Source organism: Callithrix jacchus, chromosome 7 (assembly GCF_049354715.1).
Source record: "Callithrix jacchus isolate 240 chromosome 7, calJac240_pri, whole genome shotgun sequence".
Classification (NCBI taxonomy): Eukaryota; Metazoa; Chordata; class Mammalia; order Primates; family Cebidae; genus Callithrix; species Callithrix jacchus.
The window spans coordinates 130172586-130197817 of NC_133508.1; the positions used below are offsets into that span (position 1 = coordinate 130172586).

At 41.1% G+C, this 25232-nt stretch overlaps 1 protein-coding gene and 1 long non-coding RNA gene across 2 annotated transcripts in view; one reads left to right on the forward strand and one right to left on the reverse strand.

Annotated features, from left to right (window-relative positions):
- The window catches only part of RPAP2 (RNA polymerase II associated protein 2), a 152794-nt gene extending 143723 nt beyond the window's left edge, over window positions 1-9071 (forward strand). The window contains exon 12 of the mRNA XM_009001695.5: window positions 8436-9071. Coding sequence (XP_008999943.1) covers window positions 8436-8502 — 67 coding nt within the window. The 3' untranslated portion in view covers window positions 8503-9071. The remainder of the gene's footprint in view (window positions 1-8435) is intronic.
- Window positions 7665-12631, reverse strand: LOC118143029 (uncharacterized). Its single transcript, XR_004727072.3, has 3 exons — window positions 12526-12631; window positions 9068-9115; window positions 7665-7771 (listed from the first exon to the last, which is right to left on the reverse strand). It is a non-coding gene; the product is annotated as an uncharacterized LOC118143029 (long non-coding RNA).
- Window positions 12632-25232: the final 12601 nt, after the last annotated feature.

The following is a 25232-nucleotide window of genomic DNA, read 5'->3' on the forward strand; positions in this document are numbered from 1 at the left end:
TTCATTACAAAAATTTAGTATGTTTTCTTCTCTCTTGCTGTAATTGGCTAATGTGGCTATAGGAAGTTATTCCTGAAGGTAGGATGAGGTCAGTCCCATCCAAACCTACCACTCAACAGAAGACATGACTCAACGTGGACAGGTCCCCAGAGGAAGATCAGGGTATGATTTGACCAAAGGATTGAAGATGTTTACTACAGTCTCTGCTAGACACCAAGCACCATGCTACATTCTGTAGACATAATGCTCAAAGACACAATTCCTGCCCTCTGGGAGTTCACAGGAGAACAGTGATGAGGAAACATTTATAACAGCACAAGGAGAAAATCATGAACTTGAGAACACAGAGGAGCTCACACTGCTCAGCCACCTCAAGGAGTGAAGGGGTATAAAACAGTGAAAGTGGGGGGTTGTCATGGAGCTTCCCAAAAGAGGTAAATTAAAAAACAAATTTTTTTACATTAGGTTTTACACACAGGCTCCTATATGAGAAAGGAGTGCATCTTGAAGGATAAGTAAAGCTTTATCAAGTATAGATGGAAGAAAGGATTTCTAAGCACAGAGCACCACAACAGCAAAAGCATAAAAAACACAAGAAAATGGGAGTAGCTGGGAATGACTGGAGCATAAAGTACATTCAAGAGCAAAGAGAAGAGGAAGCAGTCAGGGCAGAGTGGTGAGGCATGGGGCTGGAAAGGTTGTAGGACCGCAACATCAGGCTGTGCTGACATTTATGCCAAGATTTACATGGCATTGACATAAACTCAACAGTTGATCTGGGTAAGTGTAAAGAATGAGGAAAAGATCAGGTAAAAAAAAAAAAAAAAACAACCTGAAAAGGTGTTACCACGGAGGTGGAAGGACCCAAGCAAAACAGAAGGAAAAACATTTTTTTTTTTTTTTTTGAGACAGGGTCTTGCTCTGTCACCCAGGCTAGAGTGCAGAGGTGTGATCTTGGCTCACTACAACCTCCACCTCCCAGGTTCAAGCAATTCTCCTGCCTCAGCCTCCCAAGTAGCTGGGACTACAGGTGCACGCTGCCGCCCCCGGCTAATTTTTGTATTTCTAGTAGAGACAGGGTTTCACCATCTTGGCCAGGATGGTCTCGAACTTCTGCCCTCATGATCCACCTGCCTCAGCCTCCCAAAGTGCTAGGATTACAGGTGTGAGCCACTGCGCCCAGCCAGAAAAACATTTAAAAGGGAAGGATAAGAAGGGGCAGTTGCTGCAAAGAGATTAGGGAGGCTAATTCCTGAGAAGATTTGTGATTAGTAATTAATATTGACTTTAACCTCTGATAGAACGGTTTCAGTGATAGTAAAAGGGCCAGGTTTGCTTGGAATTTAGTGAATGGGATTTAAAGTTGAAGTGATGATGGTAGGCTACTCTTTTGTTTGTTTGTTTGAGATGAATGCTTTATTGCCCAGGCTGGAGTGCAGTGGCACTGTCTCGGCTCACTACAACCTCTAACTCCCAGCTTCAAGCAATTCTCCTGCCTCAGCCTCCCTAGTAGCAGGGACTACAGATGCGTGCCGCCACACTCAGCTAATTTTTGTATTTTTAGTAGAGACAGGGTTTCACCATGTTGGCCAGGCTAGTCTTGTGATCCACCTGACCTCATGATCCACTCTGACCTCATGATCCACCTGCCTCGGCCTCCCAAAGTGCTGTGGATTATTGGCATGAGCCACTGCATCTGGCCAGCTCTCTTTGAAAATATTTATGTTTTGCAAAAGACATGTATCCAAAATAAAATATGCACTCAGTAATTCCCCTTCAGAAATTTACATTAAAGAATCAGAAATATGTGCAAAGATGTATCACAAAGATTGTACTATTATTAATTATAGAAAGTAATAGAGAATAACTTTGTGGTTATGGTTTAAAATGGCTAAAATTACAATGCATTCATATAATGAAAAGTTTAATGAAGTGATTAAAAAATAATTTTGCAGAAGAATATTTACTGGTAAAGTAAAAGTGTCAGATTACAAAATACAACATCCAGAATGCTCTCAATGTTGAAATAAATGAATATTATGTATGCATAGAAATAAGATTGGAAGGATATAAGCCAGAATGTGAACCTCGGTGGCTACCTCCAGAAGTGTGATTACAAGTATTTGAAACATGTTTGGTTATTTGTACTTTCCATTTTCTACTATAAATATATATTACTTTTGCAATGAAAAATATTAAGAGCTTGACAATAGTGAAAGGAGAAAGGGATTAGCTTCAAGGGAAATATGAATGAGGCTTCTATAGTTTGAGGAAGACTTGAGCTTATTTATGGGTCAAGGGAAAAGGATAGGAGAAATTAAAGTTATATGAGAGGAAATAATGGGAGGAGCCTGCCCTGGGGAGAGAAAAGGGGAACTGGGGACGGAGGCTCTGGGGAGATGAGTTGAGGATGGCAAAGAACCCAAAGGCAGCAGGAAAAAGAATTGTTCACGGATGCATGATCACCTGCCACTGTGTTGAGAGCAAAGAGGGGATTAAGGAGATGGAGGAGAGTGGAAAAGGTTTATAACAACTGCTATGGGGAATTAGGAAGTCAATTAGCAACAAAAAAAGGGGGGGACTGCAGAAAGCCTCCAAAGGAGGGCCCAGCTGCCTCTGAGGAGCAGGACTTGATTCCATTGCCAATTAATTTAGTAGCTGCAGCTAAAGAGGAAGTATGTGGCGTGATCCATCCAATGAATGTCCAAATATCCAGAAAGTGGACCCAGAATAACTAAAACCACTAAGGACTATATTAACCTATTAACTAATTGAAGCACTGCTTCCTTCTTCTAGTTTGGCCCCAGGGAGTTGTACATCTTCACTATAACTATTATTTTTAAAAATAAATAAGGGAGGTGAACAAAGTAAAATGAAAAAGGGTTTACAAAAATGACATTTTATCAGCCCAAATGAAGAAGTGTCAAAATACCACTAACACATTCAACCAAAAGATAAAGCTGTTCTCAAGGGTTGCTGGTGCTCATTCACATCTAGATGAATGTCTGTAGAAGCCTTCCTAGTGTCTCACTATAAACACTGTTGTTTTGCTTTGGCCTTACAGGTAGGTGATTACAAAGGATTCTAGTCACATAAATAAATGATACCAGATTTTTCCAATCTGGCCAGTCTAATCATTATAATTCACCTGGAAGGAAAAGTATAAGAAATTCAGGATTGCTAACAATCAAGCAGAATCCTCTTATAATGTAGTTTGTGCTTAAGGAAATTATTTCCTGGACTGAAGGAAAAGAGCTACCATCTGTTAAGCACCTATTATGTGCATGTTCTTTGTTAAGCCCTTTATGTTCACTATTTGTATGTAATCGTCACAACCATTCTGCAAGGTAGATGTAATTTTCCTCATTTTACAGATGACGAAGCAGCTCAGAGGTGGTAAATGGTAAAGATGATAGTACCTGCCTCATAAAACTGTTTGTGTATTAAACAAGGTAACATCTGTAAAGCATTTAACACATAGCACTTAGTATGTAGTATACTCCCCATAAGCATTAGTTATTCTAATGATGTAACCATAATAATATACCAGCATTTATGCTATTGTTTGAAAAAATAAGATGGATCTTCTTATCATCATCCATACTTCACAACAAACAAAACTGGTTTACCCAAGGTTCCAGTGAGCTCTCTATAGCCAATATTTCAGTAATCACTTTCACCAGGCTCTACTGGGTCATCATCCTTCCACACTAGATTTGAATTTATGTTTTCTCTGTGTTCCCAAATAACTTGGCAATCCCTTAGGCACACATTGCTGAGGCTGAGGCCAGCCCAGAGAAGCAGCTTAGGTTCCAGCCAGAATAAATTTGGCATCAAAAAAGTGCTGCACATAGGGAAAGGAAAATCTTTTTATCAAATGGTGTCAGGGAAACTATATGTTCCCAGACACAAGAATTAAGTTGGACTCCACATTATATCATATACAAAAGTTAACTCAAAATGGATCAAAGACATAAATATGAGACATAAAACCATAAAACTCTTAGAAGAACACAGAGGGAAAGAGCTTCATAACAATGGATTTGGCAGAGAATTATTAGATACCAAAGGCACAGACAATGAAAGAAAAAATGGACTGCATCAAAATTAAACACTTTTGTGCATCAAAGGACACTATCAAGAGAGAAAAGGCAACCCACAAAATGGGAAAAATAATTGTAAATCATATATCTGATAAGAGATTAATATCTAGAATATATAAAGAACTCCTATAACTTAAGAACATAAAAACCAAATATTCCAATTAAAAATAAGCCAAAGACTTGAATAGCGATTTCTCCAAGGAAGATATACAGTTAACATTCACATGAAAAAATGCTCATCACTAAACACTAGGAAAATGCAAATCAAAATCTCAATGAGGGCTGGGCACGGTGGTTCCTGCCTGTAATCTCAGCACTTTGGGAGGCCAAAGCAGGCGGATCACGAAATCAGAAGTTCAAGACCAGCCTGACTAACATAGTGAAAATTCGCCTCTACTAAAAATACAAAAATTAGCCAGGCATGGTAGCGCATGCCTATAGTCCCAGCTACTCAGGAGGCTGAGGCGGAAGAATCGCTTGAACCTGGGAGGCAGAGGTAGCAGTGAGTTGAGACTGCACCATTGCACTCCAGACAGAGTGAGACTCTGTCTCAAAAAAAAAAAAAAAAACACCACCAGAATGAGATACCACTTCACATCCATTAGGGCAGCAATTATCAAAAATTGGGAATAGGCGGGGTGCAGTGGCTAACGTCTGTAATCACAGCACTTTGGGAGGCTGAGGCGGGCAGAACACGGAGGTCAGGAGTTCGAGACCAGCCTAGGCAATATAGTGAGGCCCCCGTTTCTATTCTTTAAAAGAAAAATGGAAATAACAAGTAGATGTGGAGAAATTGGAACCCTGTGCACTGCTGACAAAATGTAAAATGGTGCATTTGCTATGGAAACAGTATGGTGGTTCCTCAAAACATTAAACATTGAATTACTACATGATTCAGCTATTCCACTCTGGGTATTTTCAAAAAATAATCGAAATTAAGGACACAAACAGATATTTGTACAGCAATCTTCATGGCAGCATTATTCACAACAGCCAAAAGGTAGGGATAACCCAAATGTCTACTGACAGATGAATGAATAAACAAAATGTAGTATATACAGACAATGAAATATTATTCAATCTTAAAAAGGAAGGAGATTCTGGAACATGTTACAACATGGATGAACCTTAAAAACATAATGCTAAGTAAAATAAGCAAGACATGGCCAGACTGGGTGGCTGGCTCACACCTGTAATCCCAGCACTTTGAGAGGCCGAGGTGGGCAATCACCTGAGGTCAGGAGTTCAAGACTAGCCTGGCCAATATAGTGAAACCCTGTCTCTACTGAAAAATACCAAAAATTAGCTGGGTGTGGTGGCAGACACCTGTAATCCCAGCTACTTGGGAGGCTGAGGCAGGAGAATTGCTTGAACCCAGGAGGCAGAGGTTGCAGTGAGCTGAGATCACGCCATTGCACTCTGGCCTGGGCAACAAGAGCAAAACTCTGTCTCAAAATAATAATAATAATTAGCAAAACACAAAAGGACAAATATTATATAATTCCACTTATATGAGGTGCTTAGAAATATGAGGTCCAATTCTTAGAGACAGAAAGTAGAAGAGTGGTTGCCAGGGGCTGGGGGAGGGACTAATGGGCAGTTATTGTTTATGGACATAGAGTTTCAGTTTGGGATGTTGAAAAGTTCTGGAGGTGGATAGCCAGGCCAGTTGCACCACAGTGTGAATGCACTTAATGCCACTGAATTGTATGCTTAGAAACAATAGTAAAATTTACATTGTGTGTGTGTTTGTGTATACATGTATATGTATATATACATAATTTTTTTTTTGAGACAGAGTCTTGCTCTGTCACGTAGGTTGGAGTGCAGTGGCATGATCTCAGCTCACTGCAACCTCCCCCTCCCTAGTTCAAGCTATTCTCCTGCCTCAGTCTCCCAAGTAGCTGTGACTACAGGCATGTGCCACCACACCCAGCTAATTTTTGTACTAATATTTTTAGTGGAGACAAAGTTTTGCCATGTTGGCCAGGCTGGTCTTGAACTTCTGGCCTCAAGCAATCCACCTGCCTTGGCCTTCCAAAGTGTTGGAATTACAGGCATGAGCCACTGTGCCTGGCTGGTACATTGTGTATATTTTATCACAATTAAAAAATGTAGTAAAAAAAGTGCTGCAGATAGAAAAACAAAGACAAGAAATAAGTACATTTAAAGCCTCACAACAGTTACCTTTGGAGTGTGCATTACAAGCAATTTTGTTTTCTTCTTTATACGTTTTCTTATTTTCTACAGTTTCTTTGATGAGCTTTTAAAATGAGGGAAAAAAAGTTTGGGTCTTTTTTTAACTGCCGTCTCTCCACTGGGATGACAATGAAAATGATGTCATCAAGCACCAATTTTTAAAATGCCCAATTATTTTCTCCAGAAGAAATATGGAGTTTATCTTAATATTACACATTAAAACAGTTAAAAAATATTCTGGCCGGGCGCGGTGGCTCAAGCCTGTAATCCCAGCACTTTGGGAGGCCAAGGCAGGTGGATCACAAAGTCAAGAGATTGAGACCATCCTGGTCAACGTGGTGAAACCCCGTCTCTACTAAAAATACAAAAAATTAGCTGGGCATGGTGGCGCGTGCCTGTAATCCCAGCTACTCAGGAGGCTGAGGCAGAAGAATTGCCTGAACCCAGGAGGAGGAGGTTGCAGTGAGCCGAGACCATGCCATTGCACTCCAGCCTGGGTAACAAGAGCGAAACCCCATCTAAAAAAAAAATATATATATATATTTTTTTTTTTTCAGAATATATATATATATATATTCTGAAAAGCAGACAGGCAATTTTGATACTTTGAGGAAGATGTGGAATTTTTTTAAAGATGAGTGATCGTTCACTGTATCAGCAAAAAACTTTAAATTACCCAATACATACCGAAGACATGGTCCATTTAATCATGTCTTAATCAGTTTAACAGACATTAGTTGAGCACCCAGGATGTGTCAGACCTGAGCCATGTTGCCCAGAAAACCCTTTTCCTTTGAGCCTAAAATGTAATGGTGTGGCTCTTGACTGCTGAAAGTTCTCCCACTTCTATCACCACTTCCACCCCAGGTGTAACCATTGTTTAAAAACTGGAGTATATGCTTCCAAATCTTTTTGCAATGCACACCATATAAAAATATTCTTTTTACAAATATAGTTACAAAAATTACTTTTTATGTTTCTAAATTTTTATTTATGTTTTAGAAATACGATCTTACTCTGTCACCCAGGCTGGAGTGCAGTAGCCTGATAATAGCTTGCTGCATCCTCAAACTCCTGTGTTCAAGGAATCCTCTTGCCTCAACTTCCCCAGTGGCTAGGACTACAGGCAAGCACCATGCCAGGATGATTGAAAAAAAAAATTTTGTAGAGACAGGGTCTTGTTATGTTGCTCAGGCTGGTCTCAAACTCCTGGCCTCAATCAATACCCCCCACTTCAGCCTCCCAAAGCTCTGGGATTATGGGCATGAACAACTATACCTGGCTCAAAAATGATTTTTTAAATTCTACACTATGTTACTGACATCTTTCTATGTTACTACATAAATACCTACCTTTTTAACAGTTACAGAGCATTTCAAAGTGAAGGTATTCCATTATTATTTCTTTTTTTTCCCATTATTATTTCTTATTTAGTTAGGCATGTCCTTATTGATGAACATTTAAATTGCCTATAATATACAATAAAAACGCTTTAATATTTACCTTTGTAAGCACCCATGACTTTTTTTTTTTTTTTAAGAGACAGGGTCTTTCTCTGTCACCCAGGCTAATGTGCAGTGGCATGATCGTGGCTCACTGTAGCCTCAATCTCTCAGGCTCAAGCCATCTCCCTCCTCAGCCTTCTGAGTAGCTGGGACTATAGCCATGCACCACCACATCTTGATAATTTTTTTATTTTTTATAGAGATTAGGTCTCACTATGTTGCCCAGGTTGGTCTCAAGTGCTTGACCTCAAGTGACTCTCCCATCTTGGCCTCTTGAAGTGCTGGGATTATAGGTGTGAGCCACTGCAGATGGCCTCCTGTAACTGTTTCCGGAGGACAAATATCTAGATGTGAAGTTGCTGGATCATGTCATACACTTTTAATTTATACTATTTAATTGAATTTTAATAATCTATGTAGACCACCTTAAATCTATCTTGTAATATGGTATAAACACACGGAGTAAGAACTTTACTTTCAAAAGACACAAGACCAAGAGGGACCTTTTGTCTTCTCAGGAAGCCCACAGAACTGGAGGTGGGTCAGGAGTGTTTGGTGAAGGCAGAGCAGATGAAGGGATTTTATTCACTGTGGTCATCACTCTTCTTTGTAACTCTCTCTTGTTTAGACAACAGGAAACCATTTTGGACAACTGTCTATGGTTTGAACCAATATATAAAAGGAAGACATTCTAACGGATGAAGCTGCTCAACAACAGAACCAGAAATCTTCTGAGACAGTGAGCTTCCCATCACTAGAATGATTCGAGCTGAAGCCAAATGGCTTACAAGAGAGGTCACACAGTGTGCTGGTTAAAAGCACAGACCCTGGAGCCAGGATGCCTGGATTTGAATCCTGATTCTGATACATAGCTGGGAACCTTCGGCAAGTTACTTGACATTTTTGTGCCTCAGTTTCTTTCTCACCCACCCCCAGATGAAGTCTTGCTCTGTCATCCAGAAATGCAGTGCAATGGCGCGATCTTAGCTGACTGCAACCTCCACCTCCCAGGCTCAAGCAATTCTCCTGCCTCAGCCTCCTGAGTAGCTGGGATTATAGGCACGAGCCACCACACCTGGCTAATTTTTGTATTTTTAGTAGAGAGGGGGTTTCACCATGTTGGCCATGCTGATCTCAACCTCCTGACCTCATGATCTGCCTGCCTCTGCCTCCCAAAGTGCTGGGATTACAGGCGTGAGCCACCAAGTCTAGTTGTGCCTCAGTTTCTTCATCAGAAAATAGAAATAATAAAGTACCTACCTCATAGAGTTGTTATGCATCATTTTTTCTCTCCATGTTTAAATATACCTTTCAAAAGAAACAAACAAAGAAGAAATTGGTTTTCTAAGATTATATACCTTGTAACAGTTTTTTTGGTTTGTTTTGTTTTTTAATCCCCATAGAAGTTAAATCACTCAAAATAAGGTTGGGAGAGGGAAGGCCCTGAGAATAAAAAACTGATCAAGAACTTGGCTCTGAATACCTCAGGCCTAGGTCCATTCCAGAGTTAGGGGAGCAGCATCATAAATAGAGAAACTAACAAAACAAAATATATTTAAATACCTCTAGGAAATTCTCTACAGGGAAGTTGGAGGTCAAGCATCATATCTCATCATGGTGATGTGAAAAGAACACTGGATGGGAGTCAGAGACTAGGGTTTTAGTTACAAATCTGTCACTGTGCCACCATGGTCAAGTGACTTCACCTGCCTGAGCCTCATTTTCCTTAAAATAAAATCATCTCTATGCACTTACACCCATCCACTCCCCAAATCTGTGGTTCTAACAATCAGTACTCAAGTTCAGAAGACAGCAGCTGGGAAAGCCCCCTCACACTAAGACAAATGAAGGGCTGTGGTATGCAAAGCCCCTCCACCAAGGAAGCAAATCAAGGGAATCCTAGAGGGCTGAAATGTGGAATTGGGTGCTTTTTAAGGATTCCGTTCTCTAGGGAATAGCTTGACGTAGATGCTTTTTTCTAACCATAGATTGCCAAAACTGTAAAGTACCCACTCTTACCCTCTCATTCTGCAGGTTCACAAAGATTAACTAACCTGGCTGAGGTCATCCAGCCAGGAAGTGGCAGAGATGGGACTAGACCTCATGTCTGACAGGTCAGTTTTGCTACTACCCTTCTTATCTGGAAGTGTGGGGCTCAGGGCCTAGCACACAGCAAATGATCAGTTACATTTGGCTTTTAGTTAAATAGCATCCTGGACACAAGCTGGGCTGGGACTAAATTGAGGCAATAAGGCACTTGTGTCAAGGACAACATTTTAAAAGGGCAGGGAGCAAAATACTCAGTATTCTAAACAAATAATATTTTACAGGTTGAATATCTCTGATCTGAAATGCTTGGGACCAGGAATATTTTGGATTTCAGTATGGCCATTTGTTTTTGCATATACATAATGAGGTACTTGGGGATGGGACCCAAGTGTAAACACAAAATTGATTTATGTTTTCATATATACCTTATACACATAGTCTGAAGGTAATTTTATACAATTTTTTTGTTTTTGAGACGGAGTCTCACTCTGTCGCCCAAGCTGGAATGCAGTGGCACAATCTCAGCTCACTGCAACCTCTGCCTCCCAAGTTCAATCAAATCTTCCCCTCAGCCTCCTGAGTAGCCGGAATTATGCCTGCCACAATGCCAGGCTAATTTTTTGTATTTTCAGTACAGGGGGTTTCACCATGTTGGCCGGGCTGGTCTCAAACTCCTGACTTCTGGTGATCCACCCGCCTCAGCCTCCCAAAGTGTTGGGATTACAGGCCTGAGCCTCTGCACCTGGCCTACAATATTTTTTTAAATGTGCATAAAACCTAGTTTGTGTACATTGAACAATCAGAAAGCAAAGGTGTCACTTTCTCAGCACTCATATAGACAATCTGTGGTTGTTTGGCATCACCATCACTCCATTGGGGATACTGAATAAACTGTGTGCTGTGCGCCTGAGTTTTGACTGTGACCTGTCACATGAAGATTGATTGTGGAATTTTTCACTTGTGGGGTCATGTCACCACCCAAAAAGTTTTGGAGCATTTTGGATTTTGAATTTTCCAATTAGGGATACTCAACCTACAATGCACTATTGAAATGTTTTTTTAATCCATGATGAACAAAATACAAAATATAAAATTTTAATCAAAGACTGGATCTGACCCTGCACTTGCACAATCCTGTGTCACCCATCTCACCCTATTTCCTAGTTCAAATAAAATGTTGTTTACAAAAAAAGGCAACAGTCACAGTTTGCAAATATGATTGTTTAAAATGCTACATTCAAATATTATCCATCCTGTTCCAGTGGAGTGGCTCATGCCAGCACTTTGGGAGGCTGAAACAGACAGATCACTTGAGGTCAGGAGTTTGAGACCAGCCTGCCTAATGTGGTGAAACCCTGTCTCTACTAAAAATACAAAAATTAGCCAGGCATGGTGATGCATGTCTGTTAACCCAGCTACTCAGGAGCCTGAGGCAGGAGAATTACTTGAACCTGAGAAGTGAGATTGCAGTGAGCTGAGAGCTCATCACTGCACTCCAGCCTGGGGAACAGAGGGAGACTCTATCTCAAAAGAGAAAGAGAGGAAGGAGGGAAGGAAGGAAAAGAGAGAGTGAGGGAAAGAAAAGAAAGAGAAGGAAGGAAGAAGAGAGAAGGGGAAGGGGAAAAAGAAAGGGAAAGGAAAGAGAAAGGAAAGGAAGAAAAGAAGAAAAGGCCAGGTAGAGTGGCTCAAACCTGTAATCTCAGCACTTTGGGAAGCAGAGGCAGGATGATCACGAGGTCAAGACATCCAGACTATCCTGGCCAACATGGTGAAACCCCATCTCTACTAAAAATACAAAAATTAGCTGGACAAGGTGGTGAGAGCCTGTAGTGCCAGCTACTCAGGAGGCTGAGGCAGGAGAATCGCTTGAACCTGGGAGGCGGAGGTTGCAGTGAGCCTAGATAGTGCCATTGCACTCCAGCCTGTTAACAGGACGAGACTCCATCTCAAAAATAAACAATCTTGATTTCCATCCACTTTTGGATGGTTCCTTAAGTCATGTGTCCAATGCGTAATTTGGACTCTCCTAGTCAAGAAACTGGGTCCTCAGGCCCAGGTCATCAGGACATGTTGTACTTAGAATCCAAGGTTTCCTAACCTGGGGTCCATTCTCCACCCCGAGGTGGGAGTCTGTAGATGGGTTCCTCTGATTATAGGCAAAATACTGTGTTGACATTCTCTTCCCAGAGAAATGGCTCTTAGTTTTCGTCTAAATCTCAAAAAGACCCCAAAAAGGTTAAGAAATGCTGCCACAGAATGAGGCACTAAGTTTGCTTCTAATACTCTGAACCTACGCCCTCCGCCGCCCCATTTTCCTATGTCCCTCTTCCCAGACTAAAACGTGCCTCCTTAAAACATACCGCTCTGCACATTTTTTAGTTCGGGAATGGGGAGGCATTCCCACAGAAGTGCAAATGGCTTTATAGGACACGAAGCTCAAAGCACTGTTCAAAGCACTGTTCGTTCACTGAAGCTCAAAAGCCTTAGGCCAATGTAAAGTCTCCTACGGTAGCACTTAAACCAGCGAACACAGGCCTTTCCCCTCAAATCACACCTGTCACCATGCCTAACGGAGGCCTCCTAACCCTTCCCTGGTGTGTCACGACACCACCAGATGGCCACAATCAACACCCTTCCGACATGACGTGGGGCGTGAGCAAAGACAACACCTGCTTGAAAAAGTTATTAGCTCCATGAACCGAGAAACTCCGCAAGAGAGCTGCCTGCCTTCTCAGGTATTTGCCTCTGAAAAGCGCAGTCCTCAAGGCCGGAAGCGTGGGGGCGGTGCCCACGCGGGGGCTCACGGGAAAGGGGTGGGGCCGGGACACTTGAGCAGCTGCTCGGGTCAGGATTGAAAGTTGATAAGTGGTTCCCTGTTTCACTCTACCAACGTTACTGCAATCGAACTGGCAAATATTTGCCTTGGGATTAGAGTGACTGAAAATATTTGGTTGAAGCCAGATGCGTCGCGTGTCTGTCCCTGAAATATTAGCTAAAGGAGTGATTTAGCAAAATAAAATGGTGGGTGGGGCCCCTGCCTGGCGGAGCTGTTTACTTTACTCAGAGTGGAGCTTCTTACAATCCCGGAGGGAAGTTGAACAGCTGGGAAGCAGGCCAGACCCAGAGGGAGAAAGGGTCTGTTTTGGTTTGGGGCGGATAGTTTTACATAAATCAGAGATGTGAAAATAAACATATCTTCCTTAAAAGTTCATTGTAATATTCTCAAAACAAATGACTCTGGAGGTAAACTGTGAAGTGGTTTTGTTATATATAATTGTAGAGCTCATCTGAAATAAAGGCGCTTGCTGCTGTTCTCTGACAGGCTTGTCTGTTTCTGAGGTGTGGGGGAGCCATTTCATACAGCTCAGCGTTGTCCAACATGCCTACCGCTTCGTAGCTAGCAATGTGGTCACCTCTGTTGGCTCATTGTCTAGCAGTCTCACAGCCAGCACAAACCCAGGATGAGTTATCATTAGCTCTATTTTGTAGAGGAGGATCCGTTTCTGAGCCACAGCAAGACATGCCCAAGATCTCACAACTCGTGAGTGGCAGAGCTACGATTGGAACCCAGACTTTCTCTGGACCCCTTGAAAGTCCAGGTGATTGTGACAAGTCTTATAATTCTACATATGAGGGCAGTGCTGCTGATTGGGACACTGTGTGGCCAAAGGTAAACTCTTTTGCTGATCTTTTTTGCCATCTATGCAGTGCTGGGAGATACTGCTTATGAGGAAAATAAAACTAAAAATAAAACAAATGCAACTACAATAAGCTACTAGTAAAGAACTCAGAAGAAGTGGGCCGGGTGCGTTTGCTCATGCCTGTAATCCTAGCAGTTTGGGAGGGCGAAGCTGGCGGATCACTTGAGGTCAGGAGTTCGAGACCAGCCTGGCCAACATGGTGAAACCCCAAGTCTACTAAAAATACAAAAATTAGCTGGGTGCTGTGGCGGGCATCTGTAATCCCAGCTACTTAGGAGGCTGAGGTGGGACAATCACTCAAACCCAAGAGGCAGAGGTTGCAGTGAGCTGAGATCACACCACTGCACTCCAGCCTGGGTGACAGAGCGAGATTCGGCAACACCCCCCTCCAAAAAAAGTGAATATTTTATTTCTCTTTTTTTGTTTCCAAATGTAAAGAGAAAACAAGATTTGTAGGGGCATGGACTTGATAGTTTTTATTTCCTAAGGGCAGACACAAAGATTGAGAGGAGGCAGGCGGAGCGTGGTGGTTTATGCCTTTAATCCCAACAGGGAGGCTGAGTCGGGTGGATCGCTTGAGGTCAGGAGTTCAAGACCAGCCTGGACAACATGGCGAAACCCAATCTCTACTAACAATACAAAAATTAGTCAGGCATGGTGGCAGGCGCCTGTAGTCTCAGCTTTTCAGGAGGCTGAGGCAGGAACCCAGGAGGCAGAGGTTGCAGTGAGCTGAAATCACACCACTGCACTCCAGTCTGGGTGACAGATCAAGACCCTGTCTCAAAAACAAACAAACAAACCAGAGGAGGTAATTCAAACACCTGATACCTGTAACAGACTGTGTCCACTTTCTCCAACCCTAGCTTGCTTTTAAAACTATAATCTGTGTCTAAAGACATGACTTTTATTTTAAAAGGTTACTTTCCAATCAGTTACTTTGTAATAACTGATTGTCTTTCATTAAACTAATAATTTTTCTAGAACTGACTCTGTTTATACAAGCCATGTAATATGTAATTACAGTTATCAAAATGCAATTTCCAACTTCCCAGTCACTTGGCCTAGAAACCTTGAAATTAACTTCTGCCCCACCTTTACCACTCACATCCTGCTCAAAACTTTTAGTGGCTTCCCTCTGCGATGAGACAACTGCCTAACTCTAGCATGGCATTCAAGACACTCCTTGGTCTGTCCCAACCTAACTGAAAGGGGAGCCAGGAGTCCTTGAGGTCTAATTCCAGCTCCACCACTGAATAACTGAGAGGACTCCCCTGTCTCTGTGAGCCTTAGTGCCTTCATCTGTCAAATAAGTGTATTGGGATAAATGATTCACTGGCCTTTGTAACTGGAACATTCCTGGAATCTGCTCTTCTAGCCTTCTTTCCTGTGTCTTCCCTTCACGTATCACATGCTGTGGCCCCTAAGCACCCAGACACTTCAAATGCTTTGAACATTCCCACTCCTAACTTCCTGCCTTTATTTAGAATGCCCTTTCCCTCTTCTCCAGATGACCAAATCCTTCACTTAAAGACTCAAAGATACTGCCAACCCTCCCAGGAAGTTTCCTCAGTTTCCTTGATAGGAAGTCATTTATTTAGCTGAGGAACTGCATAGCCTCGTATCTGACACCACCACTACCCCCTTATATGTAAATAAGCCATATCTAGATTATTTACATACCATCAGGGTCTAGGTCATCTTTGTGTCTTCTCCAATGCCAGGTTAAAAGAAGGCATTTAACCAAATAACAGCAGGTAATAAATGGTTATTAAATGTTAATCAATATTAACTATCGGCAAGTGGTAAATACATATTAAATTATGAACTACTATTTTTAATACTAATGATGATAATAACAGATGTTTGTTGAATAAGTAAATGAATGAAATAAATTGCAAGCCAAAAAGCCTATAAAAATATGCCAAGGCATCCCTAGAAACAAAGCCAAAGGACATACATTCCCTGGAAACATCCAGGAAACAGAGCCAGTTTTGAGGCCAAGGTTTCCAGCTGCACATGTGTAGATATGTTTAAATTTAAAGTAGAACCATAGGAATCTTAAAGTTTTGAATGGGTAGTTTACATCAGATTTTATTTATTTTTTTATTTTTTATTTGTTTTTTTTATTTTTTTTATTTTTTAATTTTTTATTGGATTATAGGTTTTGGGGTACATGAGCAGAGCATGCAAGACAGTTGCGTAGGTACACACATGGCAGTGTGCTTTGCTTTTCTTCTCCCCTTCACCCGCATTTGGCATTTCTCCCCAGGCTATCCCTCCCCACCTCCCCCTCCCACTGGCCCTCCCCTTTTCCCCCCAATAGACCCCAGTGTTTAGTACTCCCCTTTCTGTGTCCATGTGTTCTCATTTTTCATCACCCACCTATGAGTGAGAATATGCGGTGTTTCATTTTCTGTTCTTGTGTCAGTTTGCTGAGGATGATGTTTTCCAGATTCATCCATGTCCCTACAAACGACACGGACTCATCATTTCTGATTGCTGCATAATATTCCATGGTGTATATGTGCCACATTTTTCCAATCCAGTCTATTATCAGTGGGCATTTGGGTTGATTCCAGGTCTTTGCTATTGTAAACAGTGCTGCAATGAACATTTGTGTACATGTGTCCTTATAGTAGAACGATTTATAGTCTTTTGGATATATACCCAGTAATGGGATTGCTGGGTCAAATGGAATTTCTATTTCTAAGGCCTTGAGGAATCGCCACACTGTCTTCCACAATGGTTGAACTAATTTACACTCCCACCAACAGTGTAAAAGTGTTCCTTTTTCTCCACATCCTCTCCAGCATCTGTTGTCTCCAGATTTTTTAATGATCGCCATTCTAACTGGTGTGAGATGGTATCTCAATGTGGTTTTGATTTGCATCTCTCTGATGACCAGTGACGATGAGCATTTTTTCATATGATTGTTGGCCTCATATATGTCTTCTTTCGTAAAGTATCTGTTCATATCCTTTGCCCACTTTTGAATGGGCTTGTTTGTTTTTTTCCTGTAAATCTGCTTGAGTTGTTTGTAAATTCTTACATCAGATTTTAATCTCATCACCATGAAATTCTACATTCTTCCTATTTGAATAAATATCCTCACATACTGAATACTTAAAAAAAAAATGAATCCTTAAAATTTCAGAAACAGGATGGCTCCTTTATTAGTTTACCTGAAAATGATATATAAATGAATTTCAAATTCAGTGATCAAATATGACACCAAGCTACCTCAAGTATTTTAATATATAAATGTCTACAGGAATATGCCTGGTTGGAAACAGTCATTGCAAATGAATGAAGGCAAGAAGCTGCTGTTGAGCACTGTGGAGCAAGACCTGCAGTTATGAAAAGAAAATGTCTCTGGGTCTCCAGGAAACTTTTTTATTGTATTGTTGCTTTTTGAGATGGAGTCGTGCTCTGTCACCCAGGCTGGAGTACAGTGGCCAAATCTTGACTCACTGCAGCCTCCACCTCCTGGGCTCAAGCAATTTTCCTGCCTCAGCCTCCTGAGTAGCTGAGACTACAGGCGCTCACCACCATGCCTGGCTAATTTTTGTATTTGTATTTATTATTATTATTATTATTATTTTGAGATGGAGTCTTTCTCTGTCTCCCAGGCTGGAGTGCAGTGGCATGATCTCTGCTCACTGCATCCTCCACCTCCCAGGTTCAAGCAATTCTTCTGCCTCAGTCCCTTGAGTAGCTGGGACTACAGGCACCCACCACCATGCCCAGCTAATTTTTGTATTTTTAATGGAGATGGGGTTTCAACATGTTGGCCAGGCTGGTCTTGAATTCCTGACCTCAGATGATCCATCTGCCTAGGCCTCCCAAAGTGCTGGGATTACAGGTGTGAGCCACCATGCCTGGTTCAAGAAAACATTTGACCATGAATTCGATTCAGCACCAAATCCTTACCTTGGCTAGTGAGAGGGTACAGCAAGCATTAGTGAGGATAGGAATGGAGAAATGTTTCTAATACTGCTTTTCTTTCTTTCTTTCTTTCTCTCTCTCTTTCTTTTATCTTGCTTTTTTGCTTTCTTCTTTCGTTTCCCCGTCCCTCCCGTTCTCCCTCCCTCCCTCCCTCCCTCCCTCCCTCCCTCCCTCCCTCCCTCACTTCCTTCCTTCCGATTCAAAATTAATACAAAATTAATTCAAAATTCACACAAAATTCCTTCAAAATTAATACAAAATTAATTCAAAATTAATACAAAATTCAAACATTGCAGAGTACGTAACACATATATCGTAATCTCCCCAAGTTCCATCCCACTTCATCCTATCCCCAAGTAATCAGTACATTTTGGTGTACTTGTATGTTACTATGATTTTTTTCCTTGTGTATTCTAACATTATTATCACTGATTTTTACCATTATGCAATCATACTTTAGATACCACTCAGGAACTTGTTTTGCTTCATGTCAAATCCCTAGCATTATGATATGTGGACATACCTCTGTCTTTGCTGAGCAGATATTACCGATGTTTCAGTGTTTTAAATAATGCTTTGGTGAACATCTTTGTGTGTTATATGTTATGACATTACTTTCAGACAGGGCAGACTCCGTCTTCAAAAGCTGTGGAGGAGGGGATTCAGCGGATTTCTCAGTGATAAAGCAGTTAGTCAGCAGATTAGTTTCAAGGAAGATTAGATAAACCATACTTGAGAACAGCAGAGGGAATCGCACCACACCCAAATTCAAGGAAACTTTCCTTGAGGTTTGGATAAACCCCAGCTCTCTGCCTTCCTCCCTCAGCAGCCACTAAACAAGATCAAATTTATGTTTGGAAACCAAGCCAGTTATCTTCCATACCCAGTTCTCTTTGCAACACCTAGATCTGGATGGCATTATCATATCATAATGTATGCAAAATCCATAAAGGGCAGGCTATTGTACCTGTGAATTAGAAGGATGATTGGTATTAGGAGTCAACAAGTTCAACATTGAAGACTTTCAGTGGTGGTGGTGGCAGCGAGGTGGGGTTCAAAAAGTCTTTGTATAATTAGAAGAAAGAGTGGCAGCTTCACATGCATCTATCAGCCCAGACCCAGTGCTTTCATGCAGAGCTCTGAGCCTGCAGGCTTCTCGGAGAGCCTCTGGAATTCCTTCCAACCTGGCTGGGAGGGTCCCTTCCCAAGCAAGTCTCCTGTGAATGGGGGTTTGCTTTGTCCCTTCTCAGACAGCCTCCAAACCGGTCAGATTCTGGTATAAGAGAGAAGAGAAGAGCCCCTGCTTCCTACTTGGTGAACACTGAACTTCTGAACTTGTGAGTGCTTATGGTGTTGTGAGGGCTGCTCACACAATTTCTGATCTTTTTTTTTTTTTTTTTTTTGGCTTGTGTCAAATTTCCTCTTTCTCTGGGTTCATGAGGATTTAAAAATACAGCATCATCCAATTTGAACTTCTCCAACCCTCTTTACATTTTACAGACAAGGAAACTGGGGCCAAATCATGAAATGACTACCCTCAGGTTACACCTAGTAAGTCACAGAGCTCTTCAGTTCCTCTGGATTCCGTCCTTTGAATTAGTATCATCAACTTGTTCACAATGGCGCTATCAAAACAAGTAGGACTTGCCTATTAAAGGGTCCCTGTCTTGAATGCCACAGAGAGAGATTTATCAAAATAGAAGCAACAGTAATAATAATAAATTATTATATATGCAATAAATATATTTGTACTGTTTAATATAATAACAATTATTATTATGATAATATGTCAGGCCCTGGTCTAAGTGCTCTAGACCCTGTTAGTGTCTGTTGCTTTTTTCTCTCTTTCTTGCTTTGCTTTCTCATGAATTGATTTTTTTCCCCCAATTTTATTTCCCTCAACTTGTTTGAAAAGTATATGCATTGTGTTTCTTATTTCAGGAGTTACACTAGCTAGTTTAGCATTCTGACTTAACGTAAAGGCTGAAGTTGATATCTTTACCTTACTCCTAAATAATCAAGAAACTTGGACAACTTTAATTCTAGTATAAGCCCAGTATGTTAATTTTCTATTTTTCCCTCCAGAAGTTGAACATTGTTACAGTTTGTTGTTCCATAGTCAATGTTTGCTGATATATGCCCTCATATTCCATATTCACCGCTCTTATTTATTTATTTATTTTTGAGACGGGGTCTCACTGTGTTATCTAAGCTGGAATTCAGTGGTGCAAACAGGCTCACTGCAGCCTGGACTTCCTGGACTCAAGTGATCCTACCTCCTCAGCCACCCGAGTAGCTGGGACTACAGGTGCATGCCACCATACCATTTTTTTTTTTTAAGAGATTAAGTCTCACTATGTTCACCTGTCTGGTCTTCAAACTTCTGGTCTCAAATGATTCTCCAGCCTTTGGCCTCTCAAAGCATTGGATTACAGGTGGTAAATTTTCAAGTTATTGGGGAGGGAGATGTTTTTATTGTTTTTCTCTGTTTTGTTTGCCTGAAAATATTCTTCATATAATCTGTTTTCTTGAAATATAACCTCACTGGGTATGAAATTCTAGGTTGATAGCTATTTTCTCTCAACTCATCAAAGAAATTATTACATTGTATTCTCTTTCTTAGTTGCTCTTAAAAAGTGAAGTGTAGGAAAGGCGGGGTGTGTCAAAAAAAGTGAATTGTCAGCAGAATTGCCTATTATAGGTGATTTGTCTTTTCTCTCTGGCTGCTTTTAAGATACTTTCTCTCTCTCTCTCTCTTTCTCTCTCTCTCTCTCTCTCTGTCTCTCTTGTGTATGAATATTCCGCATTTTCACTATGATGTCTCTAGGCGAAAAGTTTCTTTAATATGTCTTCCTTGAGATTCACTGGGTTCCCTGGTTCTGAGAAATACTGTTCTTTCCCATTCTTCTTATTATTTTCTTCTGCAACTGTTTGTGGACCTTCATACTCTAGTCTTAGTCTCCTTATAACATATCCCTCTTTCTAGCTTTCTCTAATACATGTGGATAAAATCTTCAGATACAGCTTTTTAAATTCTTTCTTCAGCTATGTTTAGTGTCTTTTTAGTGCATTGAGATTTTTAAAAGCAGCTTTATTGCTGGGCATGTTGGCTGACGCCTATAATCCCAGTACTTTGAGAGGCTGAGGCAGGTGGATCATGAGGTCAGGAGTTCGAGACCAGCCTGGCCAACATAGTGAAACCCCATCTCTACTAAAAATACAAAAATTAGCCCGGTGTGGTGGCATGTGCCGGTAATCCCAGCTACTCAGGAGGTGAGGCAGGAGAATTGCTTGAACCTGGGAGGTGTAGGTTGCAGTTAGCCATTGCACTCCAGCCTGGGCAACAGAGCAAAACACTGTCTCAAAAATTTTTTTTTTTCTCTATTGGTACATAATAATTGTGCATATTTATGGGATACATGTGATATTTTAATAAAATGTGTGATGATAATTTAGGGTATTTAGAGTATCCATCACCTCAAACAGTTAACATTTCTTTCTGTTGGGAACATTTCAGATCTTCTCTTCTAGCTATTTTGAAATACATAATAAACTATTGTTAACTATAGTCACCCTACTATGCTATTGAACACTAGAATTTATTTCTTCTATCTAATTGTATGTTCATATCAATTAACCAACCTCTCTTAATTCCACCCACCTTCACCCCCATGCAGACACCCTTCCCAGTCTCTGATATCTATCATCTTACTTTCTACCTCCATGAGATCCATTTTTTTTTTTTAATGAGACGGAGTTTCACTCCTGTTACCCAGGCTGGAGTGTGATGGTGCCATCTCGGCTCACTGCAACCTCCGCCTCCTGGGTTCAGGCAATTCTCCTGCCTCAGCCTCCTGAGTAGCTGGGATTACAGGCACACGCCACCATGCCCAGCTAATTTTTGTTTTTGTATTTTTTTAGTGGAGGCGGGGTTTCACCATGTTGACCAGGATGGTCTCGATCTCTTGGCCTTGTGATCCACCTGCCTCGGCCTCCCAAAGTGCTGGGATTACAGGCGTGAGCCACTGCATCCAGCGAGATCCACTTTTTTAGCTCCCACATATGAATGAGAACATACAATATCTGTCTTTCAGTGCCTGGTTTATCTCATCTAACATAGTGATCTCCAGTTCCTTCCATGTTGCTGCAAATGATGGGATTTCATTCTTTTTTATGGCTGAATAGTATTCCTTTGTGTATATGTACCCACATTTTATTTATCCATTCATCTGTTGATAGACACTTAGGTTGAATCCATATCTTTGCTATTGTGAGTAGTGCTGCAATAAACACAAGGGTGCAGGTACCCCTTTAATATACTGATCTCTTTTCCTTTGGATAAATACCAAATAGTGAAATTATTGGATCATATGGGAGCTCTATTTTTAGTTTTTTGAGAAACCTCCATACTGTTTGCATAATGGCTGTACTAGTTTACATTTCCACCAACAGTGTGTAAGAGTTCCTTTATATCCACAACCTTGCCAATATTTATTATTTTTTGTCTTTTTGGTAATAGTCATTCCAACTGGGGTAAGATGATACCTTGTTTTGGTTTTGATTTTCTCTGTTGATTAGTGATGCTGAGCTTTCTTTCATATGCCTATTGGCCATTTATATGTCTTCTTTTGAGAAATGTCTATTCAAATCATTTGCCCACTTTTTAATGGTTTTTGTTTTCTGTTGCGTTGTTTGAATTCATTATATATTCTGGATATTAGTCCCTTTTTAGATAAATAAGTTTGCAAATATTTTCTTTTATTCTACAGGTTATCTCCTCATTCTACTGATTGTTTCTTTTACTGTACAGAAGATTTTTAGATGTATATATCTTTTTATAGACATGTGCTTTCATTTTTCTTTGGGTAGATACATAGGAATGAAATGTCTGAATTATATAGGAGGTGTCTGTTTAACTATTTTGATAGGGGGATGGAGTCTCGCTCTGTTGCCCAGGCTGGAGTGCAGTGGTGTGATCTCAGCTCACTGCAACCTCTGCCTCCTGGGTTCAAGTGATTCTCCTACCTCAGCCTGCTGAGTAGCTGGGATTACAGCATGTGCCACCACGCCCAGCTAATTTTTGATATTTTAGTAGAGACAGGGTTTCACCATGTTGGCCAGATGGTCTCAAACTCCTGACTTCATGATCTGCCCGCCTTGGCCTCCCAAAGTTCTGGGATTACAGGCATGAGCCACCACCAAAGCACACCCCCTTTTCATTTTTTCATGGTGTTCTTTGAAAAGTAAAAGTTTTCAATCTTGTTGAAGTCCAGTTTACTGTTGGACTATAGTAGGAAACATGGATGAAGCCCATGATATTTGTGTCACATTATTAAAAATCTTTGACAAATTCAAGGTAATATTTTCTTGTACATTTGCATCAGAAATTTCCTAGTTTTGATTCTATATGTTTAGGTGAGTGATATGTTTTGAGTTATTTTTTAAATATAGTAGAATGTAGTGTCAAAGTTGGTATCTTTCCTTATGGCTACTCAATTGTTTCAATACTATTTGTTGAAAAGATTATTTTCCCCATTGAATTATTTTGGTACTTTGTTGAAAAGCAACTGACCATATGTGCCTGGCTCTATTTCTTTACTTTCTATTCTTTTACACTGATTGATTTGTCTATCTTTACACCACGTCTATACTGTTTTACTTACTGTAGCTTTATAATAAGTTCTGAAATCTCATAGTGTAAGTACTTAAATTTTGTTTTTTTTTTTTTCTTTTTGAGATGGAATTTTACTTCTGTTGCTCAGGCTGGAGTGCAGTGGCATGATCTCAGCTCACTGCAACCTCTGCCTCCCAGTTCAAGCAATTCTCCTGCCTTAGCTTCCCAAGTAGCTGGGATTACAGGTGTCCACCACCACATCTGGCTAATTTTTGCATTTTTAGTAGAGATGGGGTTTCATCACGTTGGCCAGGCTGGTCTCGAACTCCTGACCTCAGGCGTGTTTTGTTTTTTTTAAATGTTGTTTTAGTTATTCTAGGTTTATAGAAACTCTATTTCTATATAAACTTCAGAATGAGTTGGTTAATTTATACCCCCACCCCAAAAAGAAGCCTGTTGGGGCCAGGCACAATGGTTCACGCCTATAATCCCAGTACCTTGGCAGTCCCTTGGGAGGCTGAGGCGGGTGGATTACAAGGTCAAGAGATCGAGACCATCCTGGCCCACATGGTGAAACCCTGTCTCTACTAAAAATACAAAAACCAGTTGGGAGTGGTGGTGCACGCCTGTAGTCACAGCCACTCAGGAGGCTGAGTTAGGAGACTTGCTTGAACCCAGGAGGCAGAGGTTGCAGTGAGATTGTACCACTGCACTCCAGCCTGGAAACAGCGCGAGACTCCATCTCAAAAAAAAAAAGCCTGTTGGGATTTTTATTGGGATATAATTGAATCTATAAATCAGTTTGGGGAGAACTTATATTTTAATGATACTGAGTCTTCTCATCCATGAGCATATAGTTTTTCTGTTCTTTAATCTGTCAACATGGCTAATTATATCAGAAGCTTGCATTCCTGGAATAAAATTCTCCTGGTTACAATGTATAATTCTTTTTATATATTGTTGAATCTGATTGACTAAAACTGTTACAAACTTTGCATCTTGTGTTTATGAAAGATATTGGTAGACTGAAGCAGGTGGATTGCTTGAGCACAGGAGATGGTCACCAGCCTGGACAACATAGTGAGACACTGTCTCCATAAAAAACATATTTTAAAAACTAGTCAGGTGTGGCAGCATGAGCCTGTAGTCCCAGCTACTCAGGAGGCTGAGGTTGGAGGATTGCTTGAGCCCAGGAGTTTAAGGTTGCAGTGAGCTGTGATTACATCATTGTACTTTAGCATTGTACAGCAGGGAAAGCCCTGTTTCAAAAACAAGAGAGAGAGAGGAGAGAGAGAGAGGAGAGAGAGAGAGAGAGAGAGAGGGAGGGAGGGAGGGAGGGAGAGAGAGAGAGAGAGAGAGAGAGAGAGAGAGAGAGAGAGAGAGAGAGAGAGAAAGGTTTCCTTGTAATGCCTTTCTCTGGTTTTGGTATCAGGGTAATGCTGGTTTCATAGATTGTGATGAGAAGTATTTCCTTCTCTTCACTTGTCTGGAAGAGTTTTTATAGTTTGTATTATTTCTTCTGTAAATGTTTGGTAGAACAAGAAAAAATTGGTCAAAGGGTACAAAGTGGCTGGGCGCGGTGGCTCATGCCGATAATCCCATCACTTTGGGAGGCTGAGGCAGGCAGATCATGAGGTCAAGAGAGTGAGACCATCTTGGCCAACATGGTAAAACCCTGTCTCTACTAAAAATACAAAAATTAGCTGGACGTGGTGGCGTGTGCCTGTAGTCCCAGCTACTCGGAAGGCTGAGGCAGGAGAATTGCTTGAACCTGGGAGGCGGAGGTTGCAGTGAACCGAGATCATGCCCCTGCACTCCAGCTTGGTGCCTGGCAACAGAGAGAGATTCTGTCTCAAAAAGAAAAAAAAAAAAAAATTAGCCAGGTGTGGTGGTATGTGCCTGTAGCCCCAGCTACTTGGGAGGCTGAGGCAGGAGAATTGCTTGAACCTGGGAGGCGGAGGTTGCAGTGAGCCAAGATCGGGCCACAGCCTCCAGCCTGGGCAACAGAACAAGATTCTGCCTCAAAAAAAAAAAAAAGTTACAAAGTTTCAGTTATACAAGATAAGTCCTAGAGATCTACTGTATAGCATAGTGCCTATGTTAACAGTACTGTATT